Raw genomic sequence first — 20,676 nt, forward strand, 5'->3', positions numbered from 1 at the left:
TTCATCAAGGCACAAAGGTGCTTTATGTTAGGAGAGAAACACAGGTAGTGGTTCCCTTCATGCTTTCCTGAATTTAGTAAGGCAAATGAGCTAGTTACTTTAACATGGTATATTAACCCTGTAAAGATGTGTCAGAAAATTTTTTTTTAATTTTGGATATGCCACTGATTAGATAGCTCTGTGATTGTTAACCTTGTTTTTGCCTTATTTCTTTCAGCTGCAGAATGGGGTCCAGATAATATCTAGATTCCTTCTCGTCCTAAACATTGTATGATTTACATCTTTTAATGAGAACTTATAAAGATGTAGTGTTTAATCCCAATGAGGGTTGGCAAATGTGGTTATATACATTCTATATGGGTACAGACTCCACAAGGGAAAGTCTGCCCCCTTTCACATTTCTCTATTTGTATAGTATGATCTGTCATTTATTGGCCATAACTTTCTACTATACTAGATGCTGTACAAATTTCTTTGTCATTAAAATACTAACATGCCAATAAAAACCAACTTTCTGTCATGAACTTAACAATGACACTCACCACTGTGGCCATAGGCCGGCTCTTACCTAACATACCCTTAGGAAGAGGCAAAGTGTGTCACCTTACCCAAGGGTAGAATGAACTCCAATTTCCAGTTGGAGAAAAGTCTTCAGGCAAACAGTATAATGGAGGGAAATGGTTTGGTGGAGAGGGCAAGACTTGCTATGGGGCAGAACTCGAGCTACCTCCAGGAAAGATAAGGAAGTGACTGAGAACACCTGGAGCCCTGGTGTGAGTGGGAAGTCTTTGGTCTAGAGAGGGAAGTGCTTTCCTCAACTAGATGGCCAGAGGGAACATCTGGGTTTCATAACCAGGAAGCAGTGAAAGGAAGGAAAGAAGTGAAAATTAGATATTTTGAGGCAGCCACAAGGAGCCAGACACTGTCACTTGTTGCATTGCATTTAAATAACAAGCTGGGTTTGGTGGACCATCCATTTCCAGACAAGGTTGGGGCATTTAACTTTAGGACCCAAACCTGACAGATGAATGTCTACCTTCATGTTTGTTTTAGGAAAGTCTAGGGATTTCCTTCAAAATCCATAACCAATTAATTTTGTTTCCATATATTTTAGTGGTTCTCAAGCTTGGCCACACATTGGGGTCTCCTGGGAGGCTTTGAAAAAAATGTTGCTGTCTGTGTGCCATCCCATTCCAATCAAATAAGAACCCCTTGGGAGAGCAGGCAGAGGGACAAATAGTAAATCTCCCTAGGTTACTTTCATATGTGCTTGAGACTACTTCTATGCTCACTGGCAGTGAACCCGTGTAAAACTAGAATGAATTTGTATGCTTTTTGCAAAGATTGCAAGAAGAGAGATGTTAGGAAATCAAAACCTGATTCTGAATCTGGTCCAAGGAAGAGATGAGACTTTGGTTTGTTAGTATTAGGAGACTTACTCAGAGCTACCTGGGCAGGTCCAGGGAATGCTACAATACTAGCAAAATCTTGTTTCTGCTCCTTTCTCAGAGCTTCGATCTGTAAAAAACAAAACGAAACAAAACAAAAACAAAAAAACAGCACTGGTTAACACAGCTGTTCACAGATGTCCCATATTACTTGGGGTAGAAGTTGTCCAATTTCATCCACAAGCCTCAGATCAGTGGTTCCTCTGGGCCACAGGCTGCTTATCACTGCATTACAGAAATATAAGAAACACAGAATGCCCTAACAGTAACTCAGAGCATGGATTTTCAGGAAATATGTTCATAAAGGTAATTCAGGGAAAAACACTAAAATTAGAATATTTCAAAGATGAATGTAAAGACCAACAATTTATCTTGATATTTATGAGAATTAAAAAATAAAAGCCCACATAGAGTCATAAAGAAATGAAAATAGTTCAAAATTAAACCTGCTAGCAGAAAACTGAAATCATAGTACATCTTCAATATATTTTTTTATGATTGATGACTTAAGAGAGATTCATTTTGAGATCTGATTAATTTTTAGTAAAGTTGAAATGTTTTAGTCTTTTTCTTTCATATCTACTTCACATTCACTGTGGGACAAATGTATAACTTCTTTAAGAATTAAAAATGTGGTTGGGGGCACCTGGGTGGCATCTGCCTTTGGCTCAGGTCATGATCCCAGGGTTCTGGGATTGAGCCCTGTATCAGGCTCCTTGCTCAGCAGGGAGTGGGCTTCTTCCTCTCCCTCTGCCTGCCACTCCCCCCTGCTTGTGCTTTCTCTCCCTCTCTCTGTCAAATAAATAAATAAAAACCTTTAAAAAGTGTGGTTGAGGTTTCTGATGTTGATGACAAAATATGACAGGAAAAATATTATTGGTGTTTATCCTATTTTATTTTTACAAAGAAAATATCTGAGGGTAACTTCCATTTCTGTGGAACATAAATTGACCTTTACTCATGGAAAGTGAAACGTCTTTCTGGCAGCAACAGGAATTCTGTGTTGCGCATCTCCAAAGGGTGCCTTACACTTTGTAGTCTCTGCTTGGCGTCCCTCCAGTGGTACAGTACCACACCTGAGTAGCAGGGTTCTTGAACAACATTCTAAATGGAACATCAATTAATGTCTATTAACATGTAGGCTATTTGTTTCATGGTCCATTACCACAAATAAATGACAAATTTAAAAAAACTAGCATACAGTAAATAGATATTTAGTTTTTCTCTTGGAACACTGGTCCTGATGGGCATTGGGGCACTCCTGAACCATGTGCTGGGGGCACGCATGGTGCCTGTCTCTGACCTGCCAATGGCCAGCCAGCAGTAGGTGCTCAGTACCCGTGTCCTCCCAAGGCCTGGTTGTCCAGACCTCCCATCTATCATGAGTGTTGCCAGCACATGAGGGTAGCAGTCCTCCCCATAGTCCATCCTAGGTCACAGAATGGGGGAAATGTTTTCTATTGAGAGGACTGGCCCAAAGGGAGGATAAAAGTAATTGAGGGTCTCATGAGTAAATAACAGAGCCACTTGATGTTTTTTGGAATAATCTGAAACATTTTAATTGTCTACTTTTGAATTTAAGGGAGGGGCGCCTGGGTGGCTCAGTCGGTTAAGTGTCTGCCTTTGGCTCCGGTCATGATCCCAGGATCCTGGGATCGAGTCCTGCATTGGGCTCCCTGCTCAGTGGGGAGCCTGCTTCTCCCTCTGCCTCCACCAGCCGCTCCCCCTGCTTGTGCACTCTCTCTGTCAAATAAATAAAAGCTTAAAAAAAAAAGAAATTAAGGGAAAAATACATTTTCTGCTGCAGATTATGCCACTAAAAGAGAAAATACTGGGAAATGGGAGAGAGGAAACAAAAAGGAAGGTGCTAGAGGATAAGGGGGACAAAGTAAAGATGGAAAAAGAACTACAGAAATAAGAGGAGGGGAAGGGAGATACTTACAAATACAGGAAAGAGGCACAGGACAAGAAGGATGGGAGGGAAAAGGGAGAGAAAAAAGAAGAGATACCAGGCTCCACATTGAGTGAATGATTACAGTATTTGTGTGCAGTCGGCATTCATTTGGGCAGTCAACATCCATTCAACTAACACGCACTGAACACCTGTTGTGTGCCTGGGTGTTGGGTAAGATTCAAACTGCATAGGATTACTCCTTGCGATCAAGACGTTTATGATTTCAAAGAGGCATAAAACATACATGCAGCTATGTATGCCAAGGATGGCAGCAGGAGGCCTGGCTGTCTGCTCTCTGCCATCCTCCAGTGTCACCACAACGCCCAGCACTTAGGGAGGGTTCATTACCTGGTTCTTGGATGTGTTAAATGCTAACTTGTGATACAAGTGCTATAAACATAGAGGAGGCAGGGGTTGCTTCTGGCTGAGGAGAGGGTAGACAGGAAAGGGTTCCCAAAGATTGATCCTTGAAGAATAGGTAGGATTTTTATAAGCGAAGTTATAGGGCAAGATGTTTTAATTAATTAGCTAATTAATTAACTAATTAATTAATTAAAGTAGGCTCCACACCCAGCATGGAACCCAATGCATGGCTTGAACTCATGACCATGAGATCAAGACCCAAGATGAAATCAAGAGTTGGATGCTTAACCAACTGAGCCACCCTGGTGCCCCTGGGGCAAGACATTTTAGACAAAGGCCACAATGTGAAGCTGCAGAGCCTATGTAGGTTTAAGAGCCTGGAAAATGCCAGATTATCTGAATGCAGGGTTTGTATTAGGAAGATGATAAAGCTGAGGAAGATTGATGCTAGATTGTCCTGGTCCTTGAAAGTTGCAGGAGGTTTAGTCTTACTTGAGACAAGAAGGAGTGAGCATCAAAGAATTTTAGCAACCAAATATGAAAGATTAGAGTTAATGTTTAAAAAAGACTAATTTGGCAACTGCATTCAGAAATGTTTGACCTGGAGAGCCTGGAGCAGAATTTCTGAAAGCATGAAACGTATGTAACTCCATCTTTGATCTAATTACTTGGAGTGCTTACTGCCTGGGCCTCACAGACATTATATTCCCCAGGTGTGGAGTGAGGTCCTGGATCTGCATTAAATTAGTTATCCAGTACATGAAATTTTCTGTACACAAAAGCTATCTAAAACCGGCTTAGAAACAAGACCAATGAGGAGGTATATTAGTTATCCATTGCCATGTAACAAATATCCTCAAACTTAGTAGCTTAATACACATTTACACACATTTACTACCTCAATGTTGTAGGTCAAGAATTGGAGAGTGGCTTAATTAGGTGGTTGCATGAATTTGCACTGAAGCCATAAGCCAATGCAGCAGTCATCCAAAGGCTTGACTAAGGCTGGTGGATTCACTTCTAAATTCATTCTGTGGCTGTTGGCTCAGAGTCCTCAGTTCCTCCCCAAAGGTTTGCTCATGACATAGCAGTTGGCTTCCTTCAGAATGAAAGATCCGAGAAAGACACACACACACACACACACACACACCAATGCAAGCTACAAGATCTTTTTTTTAATTATTATTTTTTTTAATTTCAACCTTTATTTTTAAATGTTAAACTTACTACAGGCTGATCAAGAAAGATCAAATACGACTTCTTTAAACATGCAATATTTGAAATTAGAAAATTCTGGCTTAAAAACTAGTATTTTTTAAGTTGCAAGAGCATTTCATGAAGATGTTGCCCATTTCGAAGAGTGAATAAGATCTCTCTCTTCTTTTTTATTTTATTTATTTATTTATTTATTTATTTATTTATTTATTTATTTGAGAGAGAGAGAGAGAGAGAGACAGAGCACAAGCAGAGGGAGCTGCAGGCAGAGGGAAAAGCAGGATCCTTGCCAAGCAAGGAGCCCGATATGGGACTCAATCCCAGGACCCTGGGATCATGACCTGAGCCAAAGGCAGTTGCTTAACCGACTGAGCCACCCAGGCATCCCTCTCTCACTCTTCTTTTTAAGACCAGCAAAGACCAGGGATATATTTCTTTGGGTTTTCCAAATATTCCATCAGTTTCCTCTCCCCAGACAACACCTTTGTTTTTGTTAGCATCAGAATAAGAAAATCCTGGTGTTTGTCCTGTTTTTCACCCAAAGAGGCCCCAGAGATTTGGACCAGTCTTGTGTTTTCCACTTTTTTCCACTGTGTGGCACTGAGCACATTTTTGAATAAAGATCTTCTTGCCTGCTTCAGCATCTCCCATTTCGCTCACAGTGTCAGCAGCTCTGCCCACTGCCTGCCTGGAGAACATTTAGCAGTCACCCAGGCAATATGCGCTGCAAGGTTGAGGCTGGTGGTCCCACAGTAGTGCCTCAAAGACCTGCGCTGGAGGCCCAGCCTGGCATGCGTTTACAGGTCTTCCATAACCTAATCTCAGAAGTGACATACGAGGAGGTGGGGATGGATCACTGAGGCTAACTTGGAGTCTAGGTACCACAGAAAGCAAAATCCAAGGTCTGAGCCTGAAGTTGTAACTTGAAATTACAGTACGTGATGTGAAATAATATAAGCTAATGTGTTTGAACACTCACCACATCCAGGAACTATTCTAAGCACTTTACATGTATTATCTCATTTAATCCTCACAACAACTTCATTGTTATTACCCAGAAGGGAAAACTGAAGTACAGAGAGGTTAGTAGCAAAATGGGAGCACTGCTATAAAGAAGGACTTATCAGGACACGAACAGAATTTGAGTGTGGGGGAAGGTAACTGGCTGTGACCAGTGTCATATGGAAATTTTACTGGCTGATGAACCACCCTTTATAGTTCTTCAACTGCTCAATCCATGCAGTGTTAGGATTCATTTTCAGCTGCTACCCAGGGGCAAATGACAGTCCAGCTAAAAGCACCCACAGGCCATTCATTTAATAAGCAGTGGGAACCAAACCTAAACCAGAAATTCTCCCCTGATAGGATCCCTAGAATGGTTCCTAAATAGCTAGGTCTCAAGGACTCATCTCTGCCCCCAAGGCTCTTTCTAACTTTGAGTATCTTCTGCAGTCTGGAGAGGTTAGGAACAAGAAAGTCTCATTTTTGAAGGAAGCAAATCAGACCCCTGAATTTATCAAGTAGACTGTGGAGAGGACTCACTCTCATTGTGCTCTCACTCCCACAATGCTCACTGTTTATTACATTTCTCCCCAACATGTGCAATCTGGGGGTTGCCCAAAGCAGGCTGTTCTTCTGCACACATTCTGAATGTTCCTCCACAACGGAAAATGCCCTCCAATGTTTCTACTCTGCTTCTGCCGAACTTTCCCGTACTCAGTCAGCTCCTCCCTTCATGCACCACCCCAACCTGTTCTTGCTGCAATTCACAAGATTCCTTTACCTTCTTCCCTTTTCATTTTTCCTTCTCTGTTGTTTACAGTCTCCATCTTTCCAACCTTTTGCCTCCTTGATCCTGTCCTACAAAGCCACACCGGTACTGACAAGTGTCTGAGTGTCTGATAAATTACCTAATGTCAACAAAAAGGAAAAAAAGTAAACTCCAGAGACCTGAGGGGTGAGCTGACTTGGCCTGCTGGGACTCAGTGTAACTGAGAAGGGCCTCCCCGCCTCCTCCGCAGGCTCCACCTTGCAGGAAACCTTGAGCTCTGAAGTGGAGAGGGGGCCGGGCCCGCTGATACTTTAATAAGTTCCGCAGGTCCCGAGATGGCGCGACAGGCCTTCACAGACTGCAGGTGGAGGGCAGTGGCCTTGCCGCCCCAGACCCCCGGCAGCTCGGGGCAGCGTGCGGTCAGACAGCGGGGCCGGGATGCAGGAGGCCGCGCGGCCTCGCAGACGTCTGGCCCTGGAGCGTCTCCAGGTGCCCGGGCGGGGCCGTGAGCGCCCAGTCAGTCACTCCGGCATGTGGGCCGCGGGTGGGGCGGCGCGGGCGGGCCGGGGCTGAGGGACACTGTTTGCCAACACCTCAGCCGGAGTGTTTGTCCAGCCAGCCTGTGCGGCTCGCCGGCACCTCTGCCTTGCCCTCCCTTCCTTCCCCGACAGCTTCTGGCGGCCCAAGTGGACGTGGTGTTGCTTCGTCAGCCTCCGAGGCGAGCGCAGGGCCCTGCACCGGTAGGTGCCTGGGGTGGGCGAGGGAGGGCCAGAAACGGGAGGGCGAGAAGACTGGGTGTGTTGTCGGGGGGGGGGGGGGCTCGAGGGGGAGCGCGGAAGGCGCGGGGGTGAGGGGCATTGGGGGAGGCCCGCGGCGACGCCTGGGCCCAGGCCGGCCCGCGCCCCTCCCGAGGGCCCCCTCCACCGCGGCCCGGGCGGGCGGCCGGTGTCCGGTGTCCGGTATCGGTGTTCGGTGTCTGGAGCCGCCGGCGGGTGAGAGGCCGGGGCGTGTGGCCGCGGTAACGGGGAGTCCCGAGGGGGGCTTAGGCCGCAGCGCACTCGGGAGGTCTGGGGGCAATTCTGGGGCGCCGGGCGGGCCTCCGTGTGCCTGAGGGGTGTGCGTGCGCACGTCACTGAGCCCGGGGCGGGCCAGCGGTGGCCGCGTGGGAGGGTCGGGCTAGCCTAGAACTTCTGGACTCTAGCAGAACAGCCCCGGCGCCCCGCGGGTCTCGCGTGTGTCCCGGCCTCCGGGGCTCCTGCACGCCCACCCTCCCGCCGGCCCGCGACGGGCGCCCCCGCCTGCGCCCTCGCAGCGACTGCACCCGCGGACGAGCGCTCCCACGCACGTGGGGTAGGGCCGTGCGGGCCTCCCTCGCCCCAGACCTTCTGGGAGAGGCCCGGGAACCGGTTTCCCAGCGCGCCGGCACGCAGGGCTGCCCTGTGGGGTTCGGGCGCCGCGGGGGGGCGGGAGGGGTTCGGCTTCAGGGCCGCGCGTCGCCGCCCGCCCGCTGGAAGGTAGATAGACCCAGACGGTGGCCCCAGGCAACCCGGCGACGGTCTTCTTCAGCCAGGTGGGCACCCCTGGCCGCCCCTGCCCTCGGGGTTCACGCGGGCGCCTGAAGGGGTGGGCGTGGAGATGCTAGTTTGTCGGTCTTCTGAGTTGTCATTCCCTTCGCAGGGGTCACAGAAAAGAAGCAATGCACCTCTCTCTAAACTTAGGCTCCTCAGCTCCTAAAAGGTGTTTTGTTTTGTTTTTTTGAAGTAAACTCTACCCCGAGGTCGGCTCGAACTCAGGACAAGGAGATCGAGAGTTGGGTGCTCTACCGACTGAGCCAGCCAGGCACCCCTCTAAAAGGCTTTTGATTGCCTGCTTACCAGAAACAACTTGAAGCTTTTAAAAGTAAATAAATAGGGGCGCCTGGGTGGCTCAGTCGTTACGCGTCTGCCTTCAGCTCAGGTCATGATCCCCGGGTCCTGGGATCGAGCCCCACATCGGGCTCCCTGCTCCACGGGAAGCCTGCCTCTCCCTCTCCCACTCCCCCTGCTGGTGTTCCCTCTCTCACTGTGTCTCTCTCTGTCAAATAAATAAATAAAATCTTAAAAAAAAAAAAAAAGTGAATAAATAAATGAAAGGCATATGTGGGCATAGATTTGGTACATGAGTGGAATTTTCTAGATAAATCCGTATGTACAGTAACTTCAAATTTCTGAAGAATGGTATATATGTACAAAACTTATCAAATTGCTGTCACCTCTGGTAAATTCATTTTATCCTCAAAAATAGCCCTTTTGCAGATAAACTTTATTAGGTAAAGTTGAATAAGATAACTGAAAGTATGAAAATGGTTGGCCATTTTAAAAGAAGTAGAATTCAAACTATATTCTTTTTTTTAAGATTTTTATTATTTATTTATTTACTTATTTGGGAGAGAGAGAGCAAGTTGGGGGGAGGAGCAGAGGGAGAGGGACAAGTAGACTCCATGGTCAGTGCAGAACCAGAGGTAAGGGCTGGATCCCACCACCTTGAGATCCTGAGCCAAGCCAAGAGTGGGCTGCTTAACTGACTGAGCCACCCAGGCGCCCCCAAACTATATTCTTAATATTAAGGTCTTACTGCCCATATACATTATTGCTATGGTTTAGGCTTTATCTCAGGCTTTTCCTCCCCTAAGGTCTCAGAGTCATTAAAAGCACAACTTTTATTTTGTTGAGCAGGGCTATGGAAGATATGAGAATCAGGCCAAATCTGTGGTATCCTGGAAAACAACTGATCCTATCACCCTTTAGAAATAAATAGCAGATGTGGACTTGTCGCTTGTCATTTCTCTTTTTTTAAGTAAGGTGCTATACAAGAAGAAAACCGAGTTAGCTTTTCCTTTTTTTGGATCTTGAATAACTGGAAGTTTGCTGCACTCAGTTTGTTAGATGGGGATAGTCATTCTAAGTTTGAATCGATGTCAGTGGTTGTCCTGTGAGGGAGTGAAAGTGGGAAAAACCCTGGTTAGTTTCCTTCTTCCTATTTCCTCAACCCTGGCTCCACTTGTCTGTGCAACTTCACATAGACTCTATGACATAGTCTTCAAATTACAAAGATGTATAGGTAGGCCCTCATTTCACAGATGAGAAAACAGAGTAGTGAAATGACAGCTGAAAGTCATGCCGCTCTTGGATGGGAGTCATACAGCTCTTGAGAAGCCCACGTTGGGGTCCTTGCTGGGTGTTCTGTGAGCACCCTGTGCTGTTTGAGTTTTCCATCTTCGAGCGTAAGGGAGGAAGGAGTTAATTTAGACCAGCTGGGAATCAAGAGCCTTAGAATAGCATGCATAGGGCGCCTGGGTGGCTCAGTTGTTTGAGCAACTGCCTTTGGCTCAGGTCATGATCCTGGAGTCCCGGGATCGAGTCCCGCATCGGGCTCCCTGCTTGGCGGGGAGCCTGCTTCTCCCTCTGACTCTCCCCCTCTCATGCTTGCTCTCTATCACTATCTCTCTCAATAAATAAATAAAAATCTTTAAAAAAAAAAAGAATAGCATGCATATTATTCAGCTGCCTGACCTCAAGGCAGTTGCCAGCTGAGCCCCCAGGTATTCTCTGAGGACACAGGGAAGCCAGTGTCTTTCCTCCAAGATCTAGTAGTTAACTTTAATGCTAAAAATCCATGTTTGCTAGAAAAGGCAAAACAAACCCAAATTAAAACTGTGAAAGAGCTTGAGTATCTCATCACAGAGGTACCATGGAACTCTTCACACCTGTGAGAGGCTGGACCATTTATGCTGCTCCTAGCGGCTGTGAGAGAGGAAACTGAGAACACTAAGTGCCCGGTGAATAAAGCAGGCAAACAACATCCACGCCTGGGCCACCATGACAGTTCCCTGCTGCCCTTCCTGGGGGGGTGGGGGGAGGTTTTTTCGATATCTGGTCTCCCCTCAGCTTATCTACAGTACCTAGATAAGGCTTCTGCCCCTCAGAGGCATTATGTCATGCACCTTCAAGTCAGCATTTATGTTGCTGCAAAAATTTGCTGGTCTTCATTCTGAAATTTCGCATATGGTACCATGTCCTGGGATGTGCTGATTCTGGGCTTACAAAGAAGCTCTACTCTACTAGTGGAGTCAGTAGAGCTGACTTAGAGCCAACTGCCCAGCTCTGCCACTTTCCATCTTCTTCATCTGTGAAACAGGGATAGGGAGGGGCTGAATCCCAAGGGTAATTGTGAAAATGAGTTAAAACACGCAAGGTGCTTAAGGTAGTCCTGGCACAGCGTGTGCAAGCTCTTATTGTCAGGAGTACTCTGGGGTGGAGAAAAGGAACAATGTGAATTTGGCACTTTCAGGGTTTCGGTTTTTAGGCCACACCATCACTGTTGCTAAGATTCACCCCACTCAAAATGGGGAACGGAACACAAAACCTGAGGCTTCACTGGGTTCCTCCTTTTCTACCATGTTTTATTTCTGTGAAAGCCAATCATTGGAGTCAGGGAATGTGCCAACATAAGGACATTTACTGGAACATCAGGGAGTCATTCACTTTGGTTTTTTTACTGGAGTCAAGTGTGCTGAGGAAACAAATCCTTCCTGTGGTTCCTGTGAAGACAGAGCTCAGCCTCTGGCAAACTCTCATTTAGTGGAGATTTAGTTGGCCCTGCCCCTCAAGAAGGTTGTCGGGACCCAAGAGTCAAAAAAGCATTACAGGACGTCAATTCTTTGGCTAGTATAGCCTTTGAGGGTCATCTTTCAAAGCAAAATACAAACGTAGGAAGGGAGCCTGGGAGGGACATGACTGACTGAGAATCAAACACTGCTTTTAATTGTTTTTAAAACTTTTCTTTTTTTTTTCTTTTAATTTTTTTAGATGGGGAGGGATAACAGGAGAGGGAGAGAGAGAATCTTAAGCAGGATCCATCCTCAGTGTGGAGCCCCACATGGGGCTCGATCTCATGACCCTGAGATCATGACCTGAGCAGAAATTAAGAGTTCAACACTTAACCAACAGAGCCACCACTAAAAATTTTCTCTTAATATTGTTTTCCATTTGAGTTCCAGTAGTTTGAATGCTGCAGGAGATTATAGGATGCAGTTAGCAAGAATAGTTGTAGCCTCAATAAAGGTCCCAGCTACACAATGGACAGAGAATTTAACTATGTGCTGTGTATGCAAACATTCTGGGGTACCCTGACTGTTGAACATGCTTGTGTAAGTGAAGAAACAGCTTTGCAGGGAAGAAGAAGAAGAAGAGGGGAAGCTGCAGGGGATTCCCAGGGAGCTTTACAGTCTGGCCCGTGGAAATGACAAGGTGAAGGAACTAAGAGCAGCCAAGGTATGACTAAGTGATAGTCTGAAGTTTATGAGTGTTTGCACTTAGTTTGGCGAAACAAGGTATTTGAGAGGCATGGCTAGATGGTGAGATTATTTGAGCATTGTGCACACCAAATTACTAGTCAACTTCTTAAACATAGGTGATCCTGAAAAGTCGCAGGAAGTAAGCTTTTTTGTGTATCCTGTTATATTGAAAAAAAATTAAAAGTCTTAAAAAAAATCAACCAAACAGAAATGCGTAAATGAGGGAAACCCCAGTGGAATTGTCCCTCTCTCCCAACCACTGTGAACCCACTTGTGAGTGCGTGAGTCTGTGGCTTCTTGTTAAAGGAGCCCTCTAAGAAACTCTTTTGTATAGCAGGGATCCTTTGTAACAAACCTCATTACCTCTTCATTCCCCCAGTTTTTCTGGTCTGTAAATTTAGATTTTATTAAATTAGATATATGAACAGGTACATTTAAAACCTGGTGACCTTCCAGAGTGTACACGAATGTTTTCTCCTGTACCTACACTATTATGGTTCTGGTAGGTTGTCTGGAAATTGCCTTGTCCTTCTTAGAAGTAGCACTAAAGGGGAAATGGGAAAACTGCATTGTGGTCTAATTTCTATTTCTTCTTTTTCCTTCCTTGAGGATGACCCCATTTTGGTTTGGTTTGGGGTCGGTAATTCTGTGAAATCTCAAAAACAGTATTTTCTTTTGAAATAAGTTGTTTGGAGAGAACCGTTTAATTTCTTCCCGTGCCTCTTTTTTCTTTTATTCTTTTCTCAGCCATACAGTTGGTGGTTAGGCTCTGAGGTAATAATACGTTTGCTTAGTTGGGAGAAGGCCAAACTTCTGTTAATTTTTTTTGTTTCCCTGAGATTGACCTGTAAAAAGTTAGGGTTTGTTTTGTTTTGTTGATAAAGTGTCTGGAAATTATGGGATAGGGGTTACACAAACTCTTAACAAAGCATGCCTCAGCTTTTCTTCTTCTTTCACCTGAAATGAAAAGTGATACTGTATTTCCTCCAAGCTTAATTCATGAGCCTGCCCCTGCCTGGCGTCTACATTTTAACGCTGCCAGCTTTTTGCCTGTTGCCCTTTGCAGGTTCACGAACAGCGTTTTGGACCGTATCTTTGCTGCCAGGAACCAAGAGCCAGTTCGCTGAATTATCGTCCCAGTCACTAGGATTGCTGCGAATCTCTGGGAAGGTCTGCGGGTACGTCCACGTGCCAACGAGGCACACCTGGAAGCCATTTTCAAGAACTTTTGTCACAGGTGTAAAAGACTCCAGGCCTGCAAAGATGCTGAAACAGATACTATCAGAGATGTACATAGATCCCGATCTGCTGGCAGAGCTTAGCGAAGAACAGAAACAGATCCTGTTCTTCAAGATGAGGGAGGAACAGATCCGCCGATGGAAAGAAAGAGAAGCAGCAATAGAAAAAAAAGAGTCCTTGCCAGTGACGTCCAGGCCAAAGAAAGGTAAACTTACCTGTGTCTCTTCTGTGAATGTGTTAGTACCGTGGCTCCCGGCTTGCTTTAATAGTTCGCACTAGTCAGAAGCAAGTCAGGTGCAAGTTCCAGTTTGGTAGATGGACCCTAAATGTTGTTGAGATTCTAATAGTTCAATTTATCAGCTTGAAGTTTATACTTACCTGCACATACCCACACATGCACAGCATTTACCATGAACTTGTGTGGCCGTGAAGCAGATCTCTTACTTGAAACCAGACTGACCTTAAGCTGAAGTATCAAGTCACCTGTACAGTTTGATTTGAGGGGTCCTAAGGAAGGGCTTCTCTCCCACTTATTGTCACTGGGGTCTGTGTCCTACTACCAGCAAAGGAAGGCATTGTATGAGCATTTTTATAGCAATTATGTTTACATTTCTTAGACTTTAAGAGATTTTTCTTTGCATTATCTTTTTTTAGGGAAACTCCCTCTTAAAATGCAAATACTGCGGGGCACCTGGGTGGCTCAGATGGTTAAGTGTCTGCCTTCAGCTCAGGTCATGATCCCAGGGTCCTGGGATCGAGCCCCACATCAGGCTCCTGGCTCAGCAAGGAGTCTGCTTCTCCCTCTCCCTCTGCCTCTCTCCCTGCTCATGCTCTCTCTCTCTCTATCTCTGTGTCTCAAATGAATAAATAAAATCTTTTAAAAAAATGCAAATACTGCTGTGGGTGGGGGGGAAGTCATACTACATATTTTTTTTAAGTAATCTCTTATGCCCAACGTGGGGCTCAAACTCATGACCCCGACATCAAGAGTCGCATGCTCTACTGACTGAGCCAGCCAGGCACCTCCATACTACACATTTTTTTAATGTGAGTTAATTTTTCAGCTGTACTTCTTCCTGACCCAAGGAATCCCTGATTGCTTGAGAGATCCTTTTGAGACCATGAGGGAGAAATTCTTGTACATCAAGATTTAAAGCATATACACACGCAGACGTAGAAAAGCATACATTAACCACCTTTGCTCTTCGCCCTCCCCCAGCACAAATTCTGTCATGGATGAATACCTAAGTTGTTTAAAAAAACAGTTTTCAAGGTCACCCACAGAGGCATTCAAGACCAATTTCTCCTCATTTTTCATTAAGCCAGGAAAAATAAAATCACTCAGGGTTTCAGAGATGGAGAAAATGAATCTCACTTGCATGCTGGTATATACAGACTAAAAAAGGAAGTCAGTTTAGTGACCTTTACTTCATACTGCCTTTATTTAAAACCTTTCCAATTAAGCCTTTATAATGATATGGAATAAATATGAATATCTCATTTATTACTATTATCAATAACAGCTATTTGTTAAAAACGTGTTTTATCAGACACTATGCAAAGCACTTTTATATACAGTATGTCTCATCTTCACAAAACTTCTGCAAAGTGGTATTGTCTGTTTTAGAGGTGGAGAAACTTAGAATCAGCGAAGTTAAGTATTATATGCACAGTCACACCACCAGTAGGTACCCAGATTTTTTGGATTTCACAGTACTCTATACGGCCCGAAATAGAATTTTTCCTTCAGTAAGTAACATGTCCAAACTGAAGCATGGCCCTTTTACCTTTCTTAACTGGCTTATACATCTCCCTGCATTCTTGAGCCAGAGTTTATCAGATAGAGCTGGACCTCTCTGGGCACCATTATTCACTGTGAAGAGAGCACACTGATGTGTTGTGTAACTTTGGGACTAGTGAGAACTGAAGGGTTCTTGCCCCTAATGTCAGTGGCCCAGACACTTTGTAAGATTTTGGGGTTCTCACGTCTGCTGAAGTGGTCTCCTTGTGACTACTTAAGACAGTAATTTCATTTCTTTGCTTAAATTCTTTTTTTGCAGAGTTTGAATCTACCTCTTAGAAAATCTGTATTATCTTATTAAATGATCATTTAAAAAGTATGTTAATATATGCAGTGAACGTTCTATCAGTATTTCATGCCAAAAGTTTATTACTCCCTTAAATTTAACACTTGGAAAAATACATTTTACACTAAGTTAATTCTCTCTTGTGACTACAGAAAAAGAAAAACTTTGAGATTCTTTCCCAACTTCCTCTAATAGCACTTCTCCATCTTTCATCTTCTTCTGCCTTTGACGAGAAAGCCAAGATAGTACAAGGCAGTGTTACACCTGGTGCTCCCCAGGGGTGTATCTGTGCTGCAGGCCTACTGTGTGCTTCTGCTCTTTTTGGGCCTGTGCTCCCAGCACCTCCCCCCCCCACACCCCCCCAGCTTGTACCCCGCTGACTTTAGTGCTGCTTTTTCTTAGCAGTTCTTAGCCAGACTGGAGATTGTCCTTTTCTTGGCTCTTTAAATATATCTTATGCCGTCCCTCCCCCTCATTCCTTTGCGCCATTTTAGCTGATTACTTGGCAGTTCTTTCATTGTCATCTGATCATTTTCTTCTCTATACAGTCCGCTGTGGTGAGTTTTCAGAGCATCACTAAAATGTTAGGATATTGTGTATACCAGGAACATTTTAGCAGTCTTATGGCTAAAGTAGAAAGGGCTGAAAAGCAATTAGAAATATGGATTTAACTTAGTAATAGATCAGAAAAGCATTTTAAAATGTCATGGGAAAATGTGATTTTTAGAGAGGGAGAGAATTATGTACCTTGTCTGCCTGCTGGGGGACACGTAATTGGAGGTCTAGAGCTCTGTATGCAGGATGGTAGCCCCTAGCCACGTACGGCTGTTGAGCACATGAAATGAGAATGGTCTGGATTGAGTGTGTTAGAAGTATAAATTACCAGATTTCAAAGACTTGATATGAAGAATAATGTAAAATACCACGTTAATAATTTTATATTCATTATATATTGACATGATAATCTTTTGGATAACATGGGCAAAATAAAATTTATTAACATTAATTTCACCTCTTTCTTTTGCTCTCGTAATGGGGCTACTAGAAAATGTATAATTACAGACGTAGCTCACATTTGGACAGTGCTGCTCTAGACTATAAAAATAGCACCACTGAGCTGATGGTGTATCAGACCTGAGCTCAGTGCTTAAATGTATTATCTCATTAAATAATCACAGCCAAGCCAAAGCTGCATTACTGTTCACATTTTACAGATGGAGGAAAGTGAGACTGGGACATTAACTGGCTTGCCCAGGGCAACAGCTAGTAAGTGATAGAGCTGCAATAGACCCTGAGTCTGACTCTCCCAAAGCAGGTGCTGTTAACGAACATGCTACATGTCCAGCTTACCTGGAGCTTAAGACATTATTTTTGTCTGCAGGTGCCTTGCACACATCTAAGACAGAAGTCAGACACAATGATGATGTGAGCAGTGTCATGCACTAAGGCTGGAATAAGCCTGGCCATTCCCATGCCAAGGACATGTGTTGCCCCATTTTTTATGTGATGTTTCACAACATTGCCTCGTTAGAAATTGTTTCTAGGAAGAAGTTGCTGTGGCTGAGGTCAAAGAGGTTGCTGCCTGTGTTCTCCTTTAGGATTTTGATGGACTCCTGTCTCACATTGAGGTCTTTCAACCATTTGCAGTCTATTTTTGTGTGTGGTGTAAGGAAATGGTCCAGTTTCATTCTTCTGCATGTGGCTGTCCAATTTTCCCAACACCATTTGTTGAAGAGACTGTCTTTTTTCCATTGGACATTCTTTCCTGCTTTGTCGAAGATTAGTTGACCATAGGGTTGAGGGTCCATTTCTGGGCTCTCTATTCTATTCCATCGATCTATGTGTCTGTTTTTGTGCCAGTACCATGCTGTCTTGATGATGACAGCTTTGTAATAGAGCTGGAAGTCTGGAATTGTGATGCCGCCAGCTTTGCTTTTCTTTTTCAACATTCCTTTGGCTATGCGGGGTCTTTTCTGGTTCCATACAAATTTTAGGATTATTTGTTCTATTTCTTTGAAAAAAGTGGATGGTATTTTGATGGGGATTGCATTGAATGTGTAGATTGCTCTAGGTAGCATTGACATCTTCACAATATTGGTTCTTCCAATCCATGAGCATGGAACATTTTTCCATTTCTTTGTGTCTTCCTCAATTTCTTTCATGAGTATTTTATAGTTTTCTGAGTACAGATCCTTTGCCTCTTTGGTTAGATTTATTCCTAGGTATCTTATGGTTTTGGGTGCAATTGTAAATGGGATCGACTCCTTAATTTCTCTTTCTTCTGTCTTGTTGTTGGTGTATAGGAATGCCACTGACTTCTGTGCATTGATTTTATATCCTGCCACTTTACTGAATTCCTGTATGAGTTCAAGCAGTTTTGGGGTGGAGTCTTTGGGGTTTTCCACATAAAGTATCATATCATCTGCAAACAGAGTTTGACTTCTTCTTTGCCGATTTGGATGCCTTTGATTTCTTTTTGTTGTCTGATTGCTGTGGCTAGGACTTCCAATACTATGTTGAATAGCAGTGGTGATAGTGGACATCCCTGCCGCATTCCTGACCTTAGGGGGAAAGCTCTCAGTTTTTCCCCATTGAGAATGATATTCGCTGTAGGTTTTTCATACATGGCTTTTATGATATTGAGGTATGTACCCTCGATCCTTATACTCTGAAGAGTTTTGATCAAGAAAGGATGCTGTACTTGGTCAAAAGCTTTTTCTGCATCTATTGAGAGGATCATATGATTCTTGTTCTTTCTTTTGTTAATGTATTGTATCACATTGATTGATTTGCGGATGTTGAACCAACCTTGCAGCCCAGGGATAAATCCCACTTTGTTGTGGTGAATAATCCTTTTAATGTACTGTTGGATCCTATTGGCTAGTATTTTGGTGAGAATTTTTGCATCCATGTTCATCAGGGATATTGGTCTGTAATTCTCCTTTTTGATGGGGTCTTTGTCTGGTTTGGGGATCAAGGTAATGCTGGCCTCATAAAATGAGTTTGGAAGTTTTCCTTCCATTTCTATTTTTTGGAACAGTTTCAGAAGAATAGGTATTAATTCTTCTTGAAATGTTTGGTAGAATTCCCCTGGGAAGCCATCTGGCCCTGGGCTTTTGTTTGTTGGGAGATTTTTGATGACTGCTTCAATTTCCTTAGTGGTTATAGGTCTGTTCAGGTTTTCTATTTCATCCTGGTTCAGTTTTGGTAGTTGATACATCTCTAGGAATGCATCCATCTCTTCCAGGTTATCTAATTTGCTGGCATAGAGCTGCTTATAATATGTTCTTATAATTGTTTGTATGTCTTTGGTGTTGGTTGTGATCTCTCCTCTTTCATTCATGATTTTGTTGATTTGGGTCATTTCTCTTCTCTTTTTGATAAGTCTGGCCAGGGGTTTATCAATCTTGTTAATTCTTTCAAAGAACCAGCTCCTAGTTTCATTGATCTGTTCTACTGTTCTTTTAGTTTCTATTTCATTGATTTCTGCTCTGATCTTTATTATTTCTCTTCTCCTGCTGGGTTTAGGCTTTATTTGCTGTTCTTTCTCCAGCTCCTTTAGGTGTAGGGTTAGGTTGTGTACTTGAGACCTTTCTTGTTTCTTGAGAAAGGCTTGTATTGCTATATACTTTCCTCTTAGGACTGCCTTTGCTGCATCCCAAAGATTTTGAATAGTTGTGTTTTCATTTTCGTTGGTTTCCATGAATTTTTTTAATTCTTCTTTAATTTCCTGGTTGACCCATTCATTCTTCAGTAGGATGCTCTTTAGCCTCCATGTATTAGAGTTCTTTCCAACTTTCCTCTTGTGATTGAGTTCTAGTTTCAAAGCATTATGGTCTGAAAATAGGCAGGGAATGATCCCAATCTTCTGGTACCGGTTGAGACCTGATTTATGACCTAGGATGTGATCTATTCTGGAGAATGTTCCATGGGCACTAGAGAAGAATGTGCATTCCGTTGCTTTGGGATGGAATGTTCTGAATATGTCGAGCAGCCTGCTTTTTTAATGTATCCTGAGGCAACAGTAGGAAGTAGGTCAACAATTCACTGGACAGAAGATGCTTTAATTGGAAACCTTCTACTTAAGGTACAAAGACTGGACACACTCCCAGTGTGGATTTCTAAACTCTAAACACCTGTGTTACATCAGGTGCCCTCCTACCCACACTCAACACCACTGGCCAGTTTAGGGTCTGTAAGGCCCAGGGATCTTGACCACAACATGGACCATAATGGCCCTCGGTAGGGCTGCCTGGGGGCTTTTCGATTTAGGGACTGCACCTCTTGGCCTCTCCTGGGTGTGTTCCACATTCCCCTGGGGTTCAGGGAGCATGACCTGTGTGGCTGCATCTCAGAAGTCCAGGAACTAGAATGTAATACAACCCCTGCAACCAATTGTAAACAAGGGTCATTTAAGTAGCTTCACCAAGTATCACACTACCAGTAGTATTATCTTCTCACAAGCTGGTGTGAATCTCCGAGCAGCCCTAGAAGTAAACAATAGGGCAACAGTAGCACTTAACCTCTCATGAACTCCTATTATGTGGCAGGCACTGGGGGAAATAGCTGGCATAGCCTGCTCCCCATGGCAGTCCTGCATTGTAGATGGTTGTATTCCCATTTTGCAGATGAGGAAATTGAGGCTCAGAGAGATTAAATAATCTGTCCAAGTCACACAGCTAGTAAGTGGCAGGGCTAGGATTTAAACTAAAGCCAGTCTAATTCTAAAATGGAAGTACCAAACCCTGGAGCAGCTGTGTACTTCTGGGGTTCCAGAAGATTTTCAGACCTTAGAGATTCTGATAGCTGATAGTACCACAAACTGCATGCTTTCTCCCCATCTTGCCTTCTTTAGTTACAAAATGGACACATTCAAAAATATATATTTTTAAAGATTTTATTTATTTGAGAGAGCGAAAGCATGGGGAAGAAAGTGAGAGTGCATGATCGGGGGAAGGAGCAAAGGGAAAGGGAGAAGCAGACTCCTCACTGAGCAGGGAGCCCCACACAGGGATCAATCCCAGGACCCTGGGATCATGACCTGAGCTGAAGGCAGACTCTACTCAACCAACTGAGCCACCCAGGAGACCCATATTCATATTTTAAAACAAACACTGCTGTGGCCACCCCCCACTGCTACCACCTCCATTGCTCCTTGGGACTGCTGCTTTTTCCTGAGGAGATTGGAAGTGCTTTGTCTCATCTAACATTTTTTTTCCTAAAGACCCTAAATACTTTAATGATGGCAAACATAATAACCCACG

The 20,676-nt window shown here is 44.1% G+C and overlaps 1 protein-coding gene across 2 annotated transcripts in view; it reads left to right on the forward strand.

Annotated features, from left to right (window-relative positions):
- The first annotated feature begins 7,300 nt into the window (after positions 1-7,300).
- Positions 7,301-20,676, forward strand: part of SH2D4A (SH2 domain containing 4A) — a 67,142-nt gene continuing 53,766 nt past the window's right edge. For both annotated transcript variants that reach the window (XM_045879962.3, XM_064585447.1), the window contains exons 1-2: positions 7,301-7,491; positions 13,153-13,530. In XM_045879962.3, the coding sequence (XP_045735918.2) occupies positions 13,350-13,530 (181 nt within the window). In that variant the 5' untranslated portion in view covers positions 7,301-7,491; positions 13,153-13,349. The remainder of the gene's footprint in view (positions 7,492-13,152; positions 13,531-20,676) is intronic.

This window comes from Mirounga angustirostris, unplaced genomic scaffold, assembly GCF_029215605.1.
Source record: "Mirounga angustirostris isolate CCGP_5_RB_7025 unplaced genomic scaffold, mMirAng1.0.hap1 SCAF_2, whole genome shotgun sequence".
Lineage (NCBI taxonomy): Eukaryota > Metazoa > Chordata > Mammalia > Carnivora > Phocidae > Mirounga > Mirounga angustirostris.